At 44.9% G+C, this 16,097-nt stretch overlaps 1 protein-coding gene across 1 annotated transcript; it reads right to left on the reverse strand.

Moving 5' to 3' along the window:
* Positions 1-14,028: 14,028 nt before the first annotated feature.
* LOC112879039 lies at positions 14,029-14,821 on the reverse strand (the record flags this gene model as incomplete). Its single annotated transcript, XM_025943361.1, has 1 exon — positions 14,029-14,821. A coding segment is annotated over one exon (582 nt), but the record flags the coding sequence as incomplete, so codon positions are not given.
* Positions 14,822-16,097: the final 1,276 nt, after the last annotated feature.

Raw genomic sequence — 16,097 nt, forward strand, 5'->3', positions numbered from 1 at the left:
TGAGACCTTTGAGGACATGGTTGCTAGTTTGACTTAGCCGTGTACTCTTCCTTCTGGTTGGTTAGTGGAATGGAATTGTCCCCGACCAATGATGATAACGCTGAATGATGTCATGTACGGGCTTCATCATGATATCTTGTGTCGTCGTTAGAACTATTGTTTATTTTCCGCTGGACTATTAAACTCTGAAAGTACTTGTTTATGAATGAATTCGAACTTGGTTTGTAATAATAATTCATGTTGAACTCTGTGATGTGCAAAATTATGGATTGTTGTAATCTCTGGGCTCACCTTCGCGTGGGTTGTATGTATGCATTATTTTGATCAAAATTCCAGTGGTTGCATCGGGATGTTACCCGATGGACTGTCGTTTTACTCCGTTTTAAGTGCGTGTTAGCCCGGATTGCCTCTATGGTGATGGTTAGCACACTTATGTCAGGGATAGATTGCCTAGGTACCGTAAGGAAGCTACCCATGAGGAAAAAGAAGTCTGATTCCTATTAGGATTCCACTGTAATCCTATTAGGACTCATACCTTGTAATCCTACTAGGACTCCTACCTTGTAATCCTACTAGGAACTCCGTCCCCTAGGATATATAAAGGAGGGTAGGGATACCTAGATAGGCAGAGAACCAATAGAGAGCAGCCAACAGGCAACTCAACACCCAAGCGCAGGGCGCAATATACAACATACCAAAACAGGACGTAGGGTATTATGCTACTCTAGCGGCCTGAACCTGTCTAAATTTGTATCTTGTGTCCTTGCGTTCACCTTCAAGTTCCAGATCTGGCGATCCCTCACCAAATAATCACCTACCTTAGGATATCCCTAGGTAGGCCGATGGTAAAAACACCAACAGCTGGCGCCCACCGTGGGGCCGATCGTTCCAATTATTAGGCGAATTTGAAGGACCTCTTCATCAACATCAATCCACTCAAGGTGGTGGATTGCTACTTCGTACATATGCATCGGCGGATCGATTCATCGAGTTCGAGATCGGATCCTTCAGTGAATGACTACATCGACCATGACTACTCAGCTCGACTTCACCTCGCGCTGCAACGTCGATGCACTATGGCCACCGACCTCGACGACCCGGTTCAACTTCGGCTTGTGCCGCAATGTCCGCGCGCAGCAGCGACGTGTTCGACTAGTTCGACTTCGCGAGGAGGCTTGGCGGCCCACCAGCGATCACTTCGACTTCGTGAGGATGATCGGCGGCCCGCCGACGACTACTTTGACTACTCGTCTCGACTAGAAACTAGTCGAGGGCGAACCTCACGGCAACGACTACATCGACTACTCGTCTCGACTTGAAAACTAGTTGGAATCGATGCTGACTAGTCGAGCTTCATCAACAAACCGTCGCAGCTCCATCAATGAGCTCCACGGCTTCGTCGACATTCGTCCACGAATCAAGCTAAGTGACTTATACCTTTTTCGACTTGTTCTTCACAAGATCAGCTACCTTTTTGGGTACGCCTCTCGACGGGCATGAAACTCTTGGGGGCTACACCATGATCGACTATCTATCTATGTACGTCTCTCGACGAGCATTGAAACCCTCCAGAGCTACACTTCGCCGACTACTTATCCGTGTACATCTCTCGATGGGCATGAAACCCTCCAGAGCTACACTTCGCCGACTACTTATCCGTGTACGACTCTCGATGGGCATTGAAACCCTCCAGAGCTACACTTCATCTACTACCTTTTGCGCACTGCGCATCCTCTTTGTCGCATGATGACTACTTTCTACTCGTTGTCTCCTCTTAACAGTCGCTAATCTACTCGAGTAGCAAATGCCTTAATCCATGAAACCTCGACTCTCCAGTCATGACCTAAGCGACCTGTCCTGTATGAGAGAAGGCAAGAGACCTAAGCGACTCGTACATACTATGGGCGAAGGCTAAACTGGGATCAGGGGAACGTAAAGGGTGGACTACTCGGGAGATTTAAATGGCCTAAAAAAGAGCTCGACACAACAATTTTACACCGAATAAATTTTGGTGTCTTCACATTATTACTGAGTACTACTCGGTGTCTTCGTATTATGCTACATAATGTATGCATTGTCTTTTTTCAGATCAAGCTTCGGCAACAACCCTCCAGGCAGCACGGCGTGCCATCACAATTCCGCTAGTTCCCAGGCTCAGGGGCTGGGTGATGCACACTACTCGACATGGCTCTTTCAGCTCTCCTGGCTCGTAAGCTCGGGGGCTAGATGCCGCAAAACTACTCGAAGACGACTCATATGAAGATTGAGAGTGCAGAAGAAACCCTAAGTCACCGTGCAGTTAAATAAACCAGCGGGAGGCTCAATTTCACTGTGAAGAAGGCGAAGAGTTTTTCTCAGAATTTCAGAGTAATACCAATGCCACGATTCTTGGATCCTTTTTCCGAACATAAGGGTTTTGGATTCAAGGATCGGTGGCTGCAGGATACGTGTCATCGACTACTTATTTCTTGAATGTACTCGAAGGATAAGAAAAGAAGATTCAAGACTAATTTGACCCTCAGCTTGATTCTTTGATTCAACCTAAGGCTCAGGGGCTACTCTGAGTGCGATTTTCCATCGCACCCCATACAAAAGAATACTTGAAGCTATTAGGGGCATGAGCACCTCATAGCCTCGATGCAACCAAGGAAGTACTCGAAGAAGACCTTCAAGATGGAGTTTCAGAAGAAGCCGAAGACTACTTCAGAAGTGCTCAAAATGCCTGCAGTATTCGGCTATGAAGAGCTCGGGGGCTTGTCAGGGATAGATTCCCTAGGTACCGCAAGGAAGCTACCCATGAGAAAAAAGAATTCTGATTCCTATTAGGATTCTACTGTAATCCTATTAGAACTCATACCTTGTAATCCTACTAAGACTCCTACCTTATAATCCTACTAGGAACCCCATCCCCTGGGATATATAAAGGAGGGTAGAGATACCTAGATAGGCAGAGAACCAACAGAGAGCAGCCAACAGGCAACTCAACACCCAAGCGCAAGGCACAATATACAACATCCCAGAATAGGACGTAGGGTCTTACGCTACTCTAGCGGCCCGAACCTGTCTAAATTTGTGTCTTGTGTTCTTGCGTTCAACTTCAAATTCCAAATCTGGCGATCCCTCACCAAATAATCACCTACCTTAGGGTATTCCTAAGTAGGCCGACTGTAAAAACACTGACAACTTAAGCTGAATTAATTCGGGCGGTTCTGCCACACTTACCCCAAGTAAGGCTCCCTTCTACGGCATCGTACAAGGGAACCCGGCTACACCACTTGGGATCGTGACCCTACCAGTCACATACAGCACGAGGGAAAACTACAACTGAATACATCAAATTCAAGGTGGCAAACTTCGAATGCTCATACCATGCCATCCTAGGAAGACCTAAATTGGCAAAGATCATGGCCGTGCCTCACTATGTCTACCTACTTCTCAAGATGCTAGGAAAGAGTGGGGTGCTCACTTTCCGAGGTGACTTGAAGAAGTTGTACGACTGCGACCAGGAGGCCATCGAGTACGCTTCAATATCCCGCGTGCCAAATCCTTCATCAGAAGTACTCGTGGCTGCACAGCAGCTCTCCCAGTCTGGGTTGGAGATCCTGATGAAGAAGGTGAACTAGTCCAAGATGCAGACCACCGAGGACGTGGCACTCAAGGCGATCCAGCTGCAGGAGGGCGACCCATCCAAGACAGCCCTGATCAGTACAGGGCTCAGCGACAAATAGGAAAGCATGCTTATTAGTTTCCTTAGGACCAACCGAGACATATTTGCATGGAAACCAGCGGATATGCCAGGTGTGCTCAGGGAGCTGATCGAGCATAGTTTGAAAGTGAATACTAAGGCCATCCCTAAGAAGCAGTGACTTTGTAGGTCCGCTCCAAACAAAAGGGGGGCAATAAAAAAAAGAGATAGCTAAACTACTCGTGGCTGGTTTCATCAAAGAGGTGTTCCACCCAGAGTGGTTAGCTAATCTTGTCCTTGTAAAGAAGAAGAATAATAATGAATGGAGGATGTGTGTTGATTATACCGTTCTCAAGAAGCACTGCCTGAAGGATCCCTTTGGGCTACCATGCATCGACCAAGTCATTGATTCCACCACTGGTTGCGTACTACCTTGCTTCCTGGATTGCTACTCGGGCTACCATCAGATTGCCCTCAAGGAAGAAGATCAGATCAAGACTGCTTTTAATCACCCCTTATGGTGCGTATGCTTATACGACCATGTTCTTTGGGTTGAAGAAAGCAGGCGCAATGTACTAGCAGGCGATTTAGCTATGCTTTGTTGACTAGCTACACCGCAACATGAAGGCCTACGTGGATGATGTGGTCATCAAGACCCGAAACCATGATGCCTTCACTGTGGACCTAGAAGAAACCTTCAATAGCCTACGCAAGTTCCGGTGGAAGCTCAACCCGACAAAGTGCATCTTTGGCATACAATTGGGGAAACTACTCGGGTTTATCATCAGTCACTAAGGAATTGAGGCCAACCCAGAGAAAATCACATCCATCACTGACATGGGGGCTCCGGCCACAGTCAAAGATGTCCAAAAGCTCACAGGATGCATGGCACCCCTGAACAGATTCATCTCATGACTTGGGGAATGGGGACTATCCTTCTTCAAGTTATTGAAGCGGCAAGACAAGTTTAAGTGGATAGAGGAGGCGGAGCAGGCACTGCAGGACCTTAAACATCACCTACAATCGCCCCCCATCCTCACGGCTCCATTACCAGGGGAGAACTTGCTACTCTACATCGCTGTGACTACTCATGTGATCAGCACAGCCATCATGGTGGAGTGGTCCAAGGAGGGCCATGCATTTGGTGTGTAGAGGTTGGTGTATTTTGTCAGCGAAGTACTCTCTGAATCAAAGGTCCATTACCCAGCAATTCAGAAACTTCTCTACACAATACTCATTACATTCAGGAAGCTCTGCCACTACTTCGATGAATACCAGATCTCAGTTGTCACTGATTTCCCATTGGTGGATATTCTCCACAATCGGGACACCACTGAACGCATCTCCAAGTTGGTAGTGGAGCTGGGGGCTCTCTCCATTGACTTCAAGTCATGCACAACCATCAAGTCGCAAGCACTAGTCGATTTCATGGCAGAATGGCAGGAAAATCAGATTCCGACACCAATTGACAGGCCAGAGCATTAGGTAATGTATTTTGATGGCTCTCTCAAGCTCGAAGGTGGTGGTGCTAGAGTACTCTTCATATCTCCAAACGATAAGCAAATCAAGTATGTTCTTCAAATCTTTTGCAAAGTGTCCAACAACGAGGCCGAGGATGAGGCACTTCTACATGGGCTCTGCCTAGCAATCTCTCTTGGCATCAAGCGACTACTTTTCTACGGCGACTCCTTATTGGTTGTTCAAAAAGTCAACAAGGAGTGGTATTGCAACAAAGAAGATATAGACGCATACGTAATGGAAGCACGAAAGCTGGAAAATAAGTTCTCAGGGCTGGAGATTCATCTTGTGATCTGAGACAACAATGTTGGAGCAGACATACTATCCAAGCTGGGTTCCACCCGCGTTCAGGTTCCAGCAGGTGTATTTGTCCAAGAGCTTAAGCATGCATCCATCAAGACTCTGGCTCAAGGCACCACCGGTCCAGGTCCCCATGGACCAGATCGGGAGGTCATGATGCTGGGAGAATATTGGAGGGAACCTTACATCAACTTCATCAAGGACCAGAAACTATCTATGGGCATCTCTGGAAGAAGCGCAGCTGCTGCTCGCATCATGAGATGGAGCAAGGGATTTGTTCTGGTTGACAAGAAGCTTTACAAGCATGTGCACGTTCAGGCCCCCTCATGAAGTGTGTCATAGGCAAGGATGGCTATGACATTCTTCGTGAAATTCATGATGGATCCTGCGGCAACCACACCGCTTCAAAGACACTAGCTGGGAAGGCATACAGGGCAGGCTTTTACTGGCCCATAGCAGTATCTGATGCTGAAGATCTAGTCCGCAGGTGCCCCAATTGCCAGTTCTTCAAAAAGCAGTCACATGTCCCGGCTCATAATCTTATCACCATCCGACCATCTTGGTTGTTTGCTTGCTGGAGCCTTGATATGATCGGGCCATTGACAACAGCACCAGGAGGTTTCACTCATGTGTTGGTAGCCAGCGGCAAGTTTACAAAGTGAATTGAATACAAGTCGATTACGAAGCTCACACTTGATAGAGCATTCGCCTTCATCTGCGATATCTTGCATCGATTCGGCTTTCCCAACACTATCATCGCTGATTTGGGTTCTAATTTCACAGCGCACCAGTTCTAGGAGTTCTACAAAAATGCAACCATTGAGGTAAGTATGTGCTAGTTGTGCACCCAAGAGCCAATGGTCAAGTTGAGAGGGCCAATGGTATGATCTTGATGGCTTGAAGAAGAGACTCTACGACGAGAACAGCAAATAAGGTGACAAGTGGATCACTGAGCTTCAACATGTCATCTGGGGGCTACGGACTCAACCTTCCAAAGCCATAGGACATACACATTTCTTTCTTGTCTATGGGTCAGAAGCAATCCTCCCTACGGACATCATGTGAAAATCTCCAAGAGTAAAGATGTATGACGAAGGCGAAGCTGATGAAGCAAGGTAGTTAGAACTGGACTCGGTTGAAGAAGCAAGATGCAATGCCCTTGTCCAGTCAGCTCATTACCTTGAAGGAGTTAGATGCTACCACAATTGCAATGTCCAGGAGAGGTCATTCAGCATTGGTGACTTGGTCCTTCATCGCATCCAAGACGAGACAAGGCTGCATAAGCTCAACTCGTGATGGGAAGGGCCTTTCATCATATCAAAAGTTACAAGGCTAGGGTTGTATCAATTACAATACCCTGATGGCTAGGAGGTCCCAAACTACTAGAACATAGAGCATCTACGGAAGTTTTATCCATAAGTGTAATTTGTACTCAACCTACCAGCTGCAGGACAGCATGATTTATCCCAAAATGACTACTTTTCAATTCAAAGCTGGATTGTAAACTTGGAGGCTTTAAGCCACGAGTACTAACAATAAGCTTTTCCGGGTCCAAAAGGGTATACTCAGGGGCTGTGCCACAAGTTCTACTAATTTGACTACTAAATAGTCTACGAGACTAAGACACGAGTAATACTTGTGCACTAAATTCCAGTAACAGCTACGACTACCTATCTCATGTAGACAGTAGCTACGGAAGCAATTTCTGAAGGGGTTACCAAGCCCGTACTACTAGTTAGGCTCCGAATACCTGCCACAAGCAGTAAGCACCAAATAACTGAAGAAGCCATTGAGCTTGTGATTCCAGACAAGTCATAATACCGCACGATCAGACATTATCTGACTAGCTTGAAGAATTCCTATAAGGAATAATTGATCGAACAGCAAGTTATTGACTACATCCCAAGGCAAAGTATTTGGAGTAGCGTGACCCAAGCGTATCGATTTTGTCTAAGACCTACGATCACCGATACTACATGATAGTATCCTGAACAGATCAAAAGGCAACGAGCAAATAAATATATTTACAAACATAAAATAGAGTGGATTGTTCATAGTCTTGCTCCAGGCTTTAAACTATCCTATGGGCCACTAGCTCGACTTCTTTAAGATAATCTCTGAATTCTTCTTCAAAATAGTCTGCAGCCATACCATTAGCCAGTGGCTCCACATTGGCCTCTGGCCAGAAGGACTTGACAAGTCCTAGCACGTGCGCCACATAGGTCTTGGTGGTGTCGGAGACGTAGCCGGCAATCTTTTGTGGGGCTTCATGAAGACGCTGCAGCAAAGTCCTATTGTTGACTACTCCTTCTTTCGGAGGGTCCACCATGTGGCGACTACTTGTGCAGCTTCTTGGAGATCTTCAAGTTGTTTCTGCCTCAGTTCTTTTTCTTCGGCCATGGATTTGATCTACTGCGTACATTGCACAAGCTGCTGTCTGCATCTTCAAGTTGTTTGGCTAGGAACTCCACGTCATCTGAACGATGGTACAAAAGATTCTTTCTGTCATTCAGCAGTTCTTCTTTATACTTTTAACATATTTTTGAGTTCTGCGGGTAAAAGACAAGAAGAAGTCCTTACGCAACCATTCGACTACATTAAACTAGGCAAGAATACACGATAGGGAATTACCTTGATGGACTTTTCTCTAGGATTTGTTCTTCTCTTCAAGGTTTTGAATTTCCTTCTTGAGTAGCCAGACTTCCCGTGTGTGCTTCAGCTTTATTTCATCCAGTTGATGCTGCACTTCAATCCTCTTGTGGATCTGCTCCTCAATTTGCCTGTTCTTAGCTTGCAACTGATGGAGTCCATCTTCAATAGGCCTCAGCTTGTCTGATTTCAGTCTAGATTGGTTGGCCAACCTCTATTCAAACAAAGAAGTATGCAACTCAACAGGTGACAATATTATTCAACAGAATCAAGTTATGGTATCAAGAAGAAGTCATACTGTGAAGAACTTGTATAAATCCTTGAAGGTATCCTGAAAGTGCTTCAAGTTTTCTGCAGTTAGCATGGGTCGTCAACAAGTTCAGTCAGGATAGCATATTGCCACCCAAATGGTGTCACCAGGATGTTGCCTGAAGAAGTACCCGCAACCTCTATCACTTCAAATCATGGTTGCTGCTGTGGGGTACCTGCCACCTCACCCGCAGTAATCAGTCTAGCTTCTGGCAGAGTCCTACTTGCGGCTGGGGGCGGAATAATCAGCTCACCAGTCAACATCTCGGGGGCTGGCTCATCTATCCCAAACTTGTTTTCCTTGGCTGGTTCAACACTTGAAATATCCCTTTCAACCTCAACATTGGACGGCGCGGGAATTCCCTCGGGCACTGATGACTGGATGATAGTCGTAGTACCCGGCTTGTCATCCAAAGCTGCACCAACTGGCATTCTCTCTAGCTCGGGGGCTAAACTAGCCAAGGCATATCTAGGCTCGTCCAAGCCCAGAGTAGAGGATTTCCTTCACACAATGAAGAAGATGTCAAATACATAATTACCTATGAGTTCACAAAATATACAAGAGAAAAGTACTTGAGTACTTACAATGAAGATTTTTTTACACTCAACTTATTTACTTTGAGCACTTTAGGTGCTGAAGCAGCACTCAAAGTACTCGCGATGGCAAGTTCGCCAACTGAGGCTGAAGTTCGCTTCGATGGGGTACTTGCCGCATCTCCAACAACATTCAATGATGGCTCCACTACAAAAGAGGGCATGCTTTGCCTCATTGTAGTATCATCGCCGACGGCTTTATCTCCTGCCCCTTGCTTTGAATGCTTGGGGTTAGAAGCATCAGCACTAGAGAAAAAGACAAAAGGGGGAGCGTGTTCAAAAACCAGCACAAGGAGAACTCAAGAAAGGTACTCGTAATGGTCAAGAAAACTCTTACCTTGATGGTTCGTCATTGTTGATTATGATGATGGCTAACTTGCATTTCCGGGCTGTGACCCTTGGTCCCTTGGGATGACTAGGCAGGAGTCCACCAACAGGCAATGTTATATTTTCCTGGAAGGTACTCGTGCCCAAATTCTTCACGAGGTCTACTAGAGTAAGATCATCGTCAGTATCATCATCTTCTTTATCGGTCATGGGATCATAAGAAGGACGGTTGATCCTAGGCAGTTGATACACACTTGGCTTCAAGTGATCAAGATGGTCAATTTTTGGAAGCGGAGGCGAACTCCTGTACAAGTCTGTATCTCCCTGCAAAGTCAACAACACACATCAGATACAATATGTGCAAGTGTTAAAAGTACTCTGACAAACAAGTAGCTTACTGGTTTTGGATGGTTCGAGGCACTGAACAGCACCGGGACATAAGGCATAGTGTGTACATCCATCAGTACATGTCCCACCCGCTTCAGTGCTTCTTCCGGTAGCATTTCCTCTGTAGACATCCGGGAGGGATCTTCAGGTCCGAGGTAGTCCAAACCAAATCGACACCTCTTTTGCAAAAGCTAAACCCGACGCTCAAAAATGAGTACATCACAGAAGCACCAGTGACCCCCATCAATTTCAACGCCTGGATTAGATCGAGGTCGTCTTTGCTAGCGATGGTTTATGATTTCCAAAATAAAACCACAAGTCCTTCCAACCCGAGTGACTAGTGGGGAACTTGTACTTGACATACTTTTCATCCATTTTCTTCTTCAGCTGGAACCCAGCCCCGCCGACTACATTCTGGTGCCCCAGACTAGGTTGGGGTTTCAAGTGGAAAAGGAATCGAAACAGAGCAAAATGGCGTTCGATCCCTAGAAAAGCTTCGCAAAGATGAAAGAAAATAGCTACATGAGCTATTGAGTTTGGGTTGATATGATGAAGTTGGATTCCAAAGAAATAAAGAAGGCCACCAAGAAAATCGGAGGCGGGGAGGTCCAATCCCCTTTCGATAAAGTGCAGAAAAAGAACGATTTCGTCAACATTCTCTAGGGGAAAGGGTTGACGGAAAGAAGAGCGCCATTGAACAACATCTTGGCCCTGAAGAAGACCCTTGGCAACAAGGTTTAAAAGGTCATTCCTGGAACACTTACTGTAATTTCAGTCGCTGGTCGCAAACTTGGCTTTCTCCTCCTTCTTCTTCTTGTCTCACCTGCTGGCACCTTTCTTGTTTCCCATCCTTGATGTCATGATTGTCTTCACTCACATACGCTCGGGGGCTCAAGAGAAAGGTGTGGGAAGCACGCAAGGAGAGTGGGAGGGAGGAGAAGATGGAAACGACGTAGACCTAGATCTGAATCTAGATGTGGCGGCGGCTGCGAGACAGAGGAAGACGAAGAATTCACACAGTGCGGAGGTGACTGAAAGGGTGAGTTTACCCTAAATCATCGTGCGATTAAATAACCATCGTTGGACCCAGTTTCACTATGTGGATGTTGAAGAGTTTTTCTCGAGATATGATTTGTTTAATAGGTAATTTAGGATAATTTCGGGGAGTTTTTTGATTAACCATTTTTTCAGGGATATTATGGACAAAAAGGGGTGTTTCAAATTTCAAACCAATTTTTCTATTTTTACCATCAATTCAAATTGCAAAATATGTCACAAGGCATGCCACGTTCATTTGGATCCTTTTTCCAAATCTTTGGGATTTGGATTTAGGGCTCGGGGGCTGCAGGACACGTCTCATTGATGGCTTATTTTTCAAAAATATTTGGAAGATAACAAAAAAAGATTCAAGACTAATTTGATACTCAACCTTATTTTTCGATTCAAACTAAGGCTCAGGCGCTACTCCATATGGCGTGAGATTCTCATCGCACCCCATATAAAAGAAGATTTAAAACTACTTGGAGCATGAGCACCTCGTAGCCTCGAGGCAGCCAAGGAACTACTCGAAGGATGCCTCCAAGATGGAGTTTCAGAAGAAACTGAAGATGACTTCAGAAGGACTCAGAATCCATTTTCTTCTTTAGCTGGAACCCAGCCCCGTCGACTACATTCTTGTGCTCCAAACTAGGTTGGGGTTTCAAGTGGAAAAGGAATCAAAACAGAGCAAAATGGCGTTCGATCCCTAGAAAAGCTTCGCACAGATGAAAGAAAATAGCTACATGAGCTATTGAGTTTGGGTTGAGATGATGAAGTTGGATTCCATAGAAATAAAGAAGGCCACCAAGAAAATCGGAGGTGGCGAGGTCCAATCCCCTTTTGACAAAGTGCAGAAAAAGAACGATTTCGTCAACATTATCTAGGGGAAAGGGTTGGGAAAGAAGAGCGCCATTGAACAACATCTTGGCCCTGAAGAAGACCCTCGGCAACAAGGTTTAAGAGGTCATTCCTAGAACACTTACTGTAATTTCAGTCGCTGGTCGCAGACTTGGCTTTCTCCTCCTTCTTCTTCTTATCTCACCTGTTGGCGCCTTTCTTGTTTCCCATCCTTGATGTCACGATTGTCTTCACTCACATATGCTCGGGGGCTCAAGAGAAAGGTGCGGGATGCACGCAAGGAGAGTGGGAGGGAGGAGAAGATGGAAATGACGTAGACCTAGATCTGAATCTAGATGTGGCGGGGGCTGCGAGACAGAGGAAGACGAAGAATTCACACAGTGCGGAGGTGACTGAAAGGGTGAGTTTGCCCTAAATCATCGTGTGATTAAATAACCATCGTTGGACCCAGTTTCACTATGTGGATGTTGAAGAGTTTTCCTCGAGATATGATTTGTTTAATAGGTAATTTAGGATAATTTTGGGGAAGTTTTTAGATTAACCATTTTTTCAGGGATATTATCGAAAAAAGGCATTTTTCAAATTTCAAACCAATTTTCTATTTTTACCATCAATTCAAATCTGCAAAATACGTCACAAGGTATGCCACGTTCATTTGTATCCTTTTTCCAAATCTTTGGGATTTGTATTTAGGGCTCGGGGGCTGCGGGACACGTCTCATTGATGGCTTATTTTTTAAAAAATATTTGGAAGATAACAAAAAAAGATTCAAGACTAATTTGATACTCAGCCTTATTTTTCGATTCAAACTAAGGCTCGGGCGCTACTCCATATGGTGTGAGATTCTCATCGCACCCCATATAAAAGAAGACTTAAAACTACTTGGGGCATGAGCACCTCGCAACCTCGAGGCAGCCAAGGAACTACTCGAAGGACGCCTCCAAGATGGAGTTTCAGAAGAAACTGAAGACAACTTCAGAAGGACTCAGAATCCTGCAATACTCGGCTACGAAGAGCTCGGGGCTTGTCAGACCCGGAGCCACAGGACTGCACACATAGCATAGAATATTCTAAGATAAGGGATGGGCCATGTGCCATACCTTATGTTTGTTGTAAAGTACTCGGATACGAGTAGGACTAGTCGGTACAGAAGGAACTACCTAAGCAGTACTCAGGTAGGACTTCTAAGCTAGTATCGGTCTAGAATTCCATGTAACGCTTTCCCCCAGAGTATACAAGGGCGGACAGGGATCCCCTCCAAATAATGACCAATCTACGTCTAAGGCAATACAAACCACCGTACAGGATATAGGGTATTACGCATATTGCAGCCTAAACCTGTCTAAACCTTGTGCTCCTTGCACCTTCGAGTTCCTGATTGGGGTATCCCTCAGTGGGCTTGGCAATAAAATACCGACATGATTTACAAAAGAAAAGGGCAGCTAATACACTAGTTCTGAATTAGAGATTGGCTATTGATGAACACGGATTTTACCTAAGCAGCATTATTATCTCATCCTTCGCAATGTTTGAACAAGATATTTTCTGGCAACAAATGTTTAGAGCTAACACACACATCAGTCAAAGGAAAGAGAACAAATGTTCAGAGCTAATTAGTAATCTAATGAGGTTCTAATCCATAGTAGCAACTGAAAACAGATGCATATCATATACCCCAGCAGTGCAAAGAATTTATTATTTGGAACAGAAACTTTCACTTGTAGAAATTCAAAATTTCCAGCAAGAAAGCCCTCAGGTCCCAATGCATGACAAATTCTGAACAGAGCAACTAACAACCAGTTGAAATTGCCATAGTACTTACATGCACATAGTACTGGCCAACAGTTCTGATAACAGAGTAGCACGACACCGCAAAGAATGATTTATTCAGATAGCATAGCAAAACTGACAGTCGATAAACACTTGGGTAAATCATCGGAAACAAGATTTCAAGTTCAAATTCACGACAACTGAAACCTGGCTGAAGGTAGATCGGGAGTACAATAGTATCCAAATTTTTTAATGTATGAAACCACGTGCAAATTCAAAGAAACTTGGCATATTGACTCTGAACAAAATGATAACTGTCATTTGGATTCCTAAAATTTGCAAGCTACCCTGTTACTGTAGCTTACCCGATGTCAGGTCTGAATTAAGATCATGTTAGTTGAGCAGCTCTTACTCAAATTAGATCATTGGCCAAGAACAAGAACAAAATGGAGAAGTATAATCAATAGACATGTACCATCTTGAGTCATTACCAATTTAACAGGGTGGAAAGACAAACTGTTTGCTGCAGACACTGAAACAGAGAATCAACTAATGAATTATGAAAACACTGAACTACCAATGACAGATATCAGCTCCATTGCCAAGTTTAGACCAGATACAGTTCAAACCCAAACCAATAAACCATCAATTTTAATTGCAATGGGTACCAATTAACTTTCATGCACCTCACCATACAACGTTCAATCGTACCTGCAATCACCGACATTCCCAACCAGTTTCAGAGAATGAAAGCAGACAGAACTTCCCCCAACCAAAAGTGTGCCGCCGCGAGAATGTGAATCATCAATGATAGAGCCAAATCCATGGCGAGCAGTCCGGCCGGGGCCCTTGCGGCCAGCTCTTCTCGATGTACTGCGGGGAGCAGCGAAACCAGCCGGCGTCGCTGCAGCGGTATTGCTTCTCGGTGCGGACAATGGACTGCACATCAGGGAATCCCTCAGCGTCGTCCAAGAAGTAGATGAAACCCGGGACAGATCGTCCCGTTTGGATGGCCCTGGAGCAGCCTCGGCCGATGAAGAGCAGCTTCCCGGTCACGACGGCGGCGGAGCTCTCCCAGTGAGGGTCGCTGGTTTCCCACTCAAGCGTGAAGACTTGGAAAGACACCGTGCCCCGCCCTGGAGATATGAATCTCTTGACCATGAGCAGCCTCCCATCTGACTCCACGAGGTAGCGGCCGCCAACCACCTGCCCTGCTTCCGGGGGCGAGGTCATATGATGATCAGGGAAGAGGTAACCATCCAAGTCGCCGGATATCTGGCCGTCGTCGTCGTACTCTGGATCGAACACCAGGAGGTGCTCCTGAGACGTGAGGAAGTAGAAGCCTTCGTGCTGATCGCAACTGTAGTATATACATCCTCCAACTCTTCAAGCATAATCTGATGGGTCTGCCTCCACATCAATCGATTGAGAATTAGTTATCTATCAATCACTTACCCAGGCTGGATGTTATGTCTGCTTCTGTTGGATGGATGCTACCAGACTAGCAAATGATAGTTGTGCGGCGCAATTGTCTTGTTGCGAACCCGACAAGCTAGTTTGTTATCTATAGGCCTATTGGGCATTTTAAATCGATTGATTTTACGGGCGAATTATTTATATTTTTATATATTTTTATTTTTTTAAAAAAATATATCTGACAGTGAAAAATTAGCAGCACTGTACTCATGCCGCCAGTTGAAACGGCTACCGCCATTTGAACCGGCGCTAGGTGTAAATTCTGCCAGACGGTCCGGGGATTTATTATATCTCCATTTAAACCGGCGTTAAGATAAAAATTACCAATTGAAACGGCAGCAGGGACTCACCTCACATCTGCACTGCCGCCGAGTGGGCCCGCCGGCCGTTCCACCAGTTCAACCGGCGGAAGCGCACGTGCCCACATGCTACCGCCGACTGAACCGACGGAAGGACCTTCCTCCAAAACACCAGGTGGCACAGGTCTGCTTCCACTTGACCATCCGGCGGCAGGCTCCCACCCCTATAAGAGGCCCAAAAATAGTCGTAAATGCCATTTTAAATCCGAAAAAGAGATCCTAGTTTATGTAGATCTTTTAGGTATTTTTTCGAAACCGTGATTTTTTTTGCAGATCTTAGTTTATGTAGATATTTTATTATATGTGATTTCTGTATATTAGTTTTGGAATGACACGTAGTACACCACATGAGATATAGTAATAGACTTTACACTTAGATAATATTAGTTAGTTAACATTGTATTAGACGTCATTCTATTTTGTATGCTTCAATTTAGAAATGTATTGTTTCTAAGCTTGGTATATATATTTAATATGGATACGTATACATAGATCTTATAAATTGTGAGCACATATGACAACTCGAGATTCAATGTCTTCATAAGTAAATTTGGTATACAAATAATTAGGTTGTGAGGACTAAATAATATAGTTTTTTTCTAGAAAAATTATTTAATAATGAAGCAGTGTTACTTAAAGTATTATTGTGGCAGGCATGTCAGACAATTTGTGTTTCCAGCTGTTTTATGGGTCAGGGGAAGTTCGTTATGGTCCTCGGGGTAGATTTGTCTGAATTTAAGTCGACCAAAAAAGTAGTACCGAGAGCAAGAGAGAACTTGGAGGTTAATATTATAACATCCTAATTTTCAAATTAGGAATCTAAATAA

Source organism: Panicum hallii, chromosome 1 (genome assembly GCF_002211085.1).
Source record: "Panicum hallii strain FIL2 chromosome 1, PHallii_v3.1, whole genome shotgun sequence".
Lineage (NCBI taxonomy): Eukaryota > Viridiplantae > Streptophyta > Magnoliopsida > Poales > Poaceae > Panicum > Panicum hallii.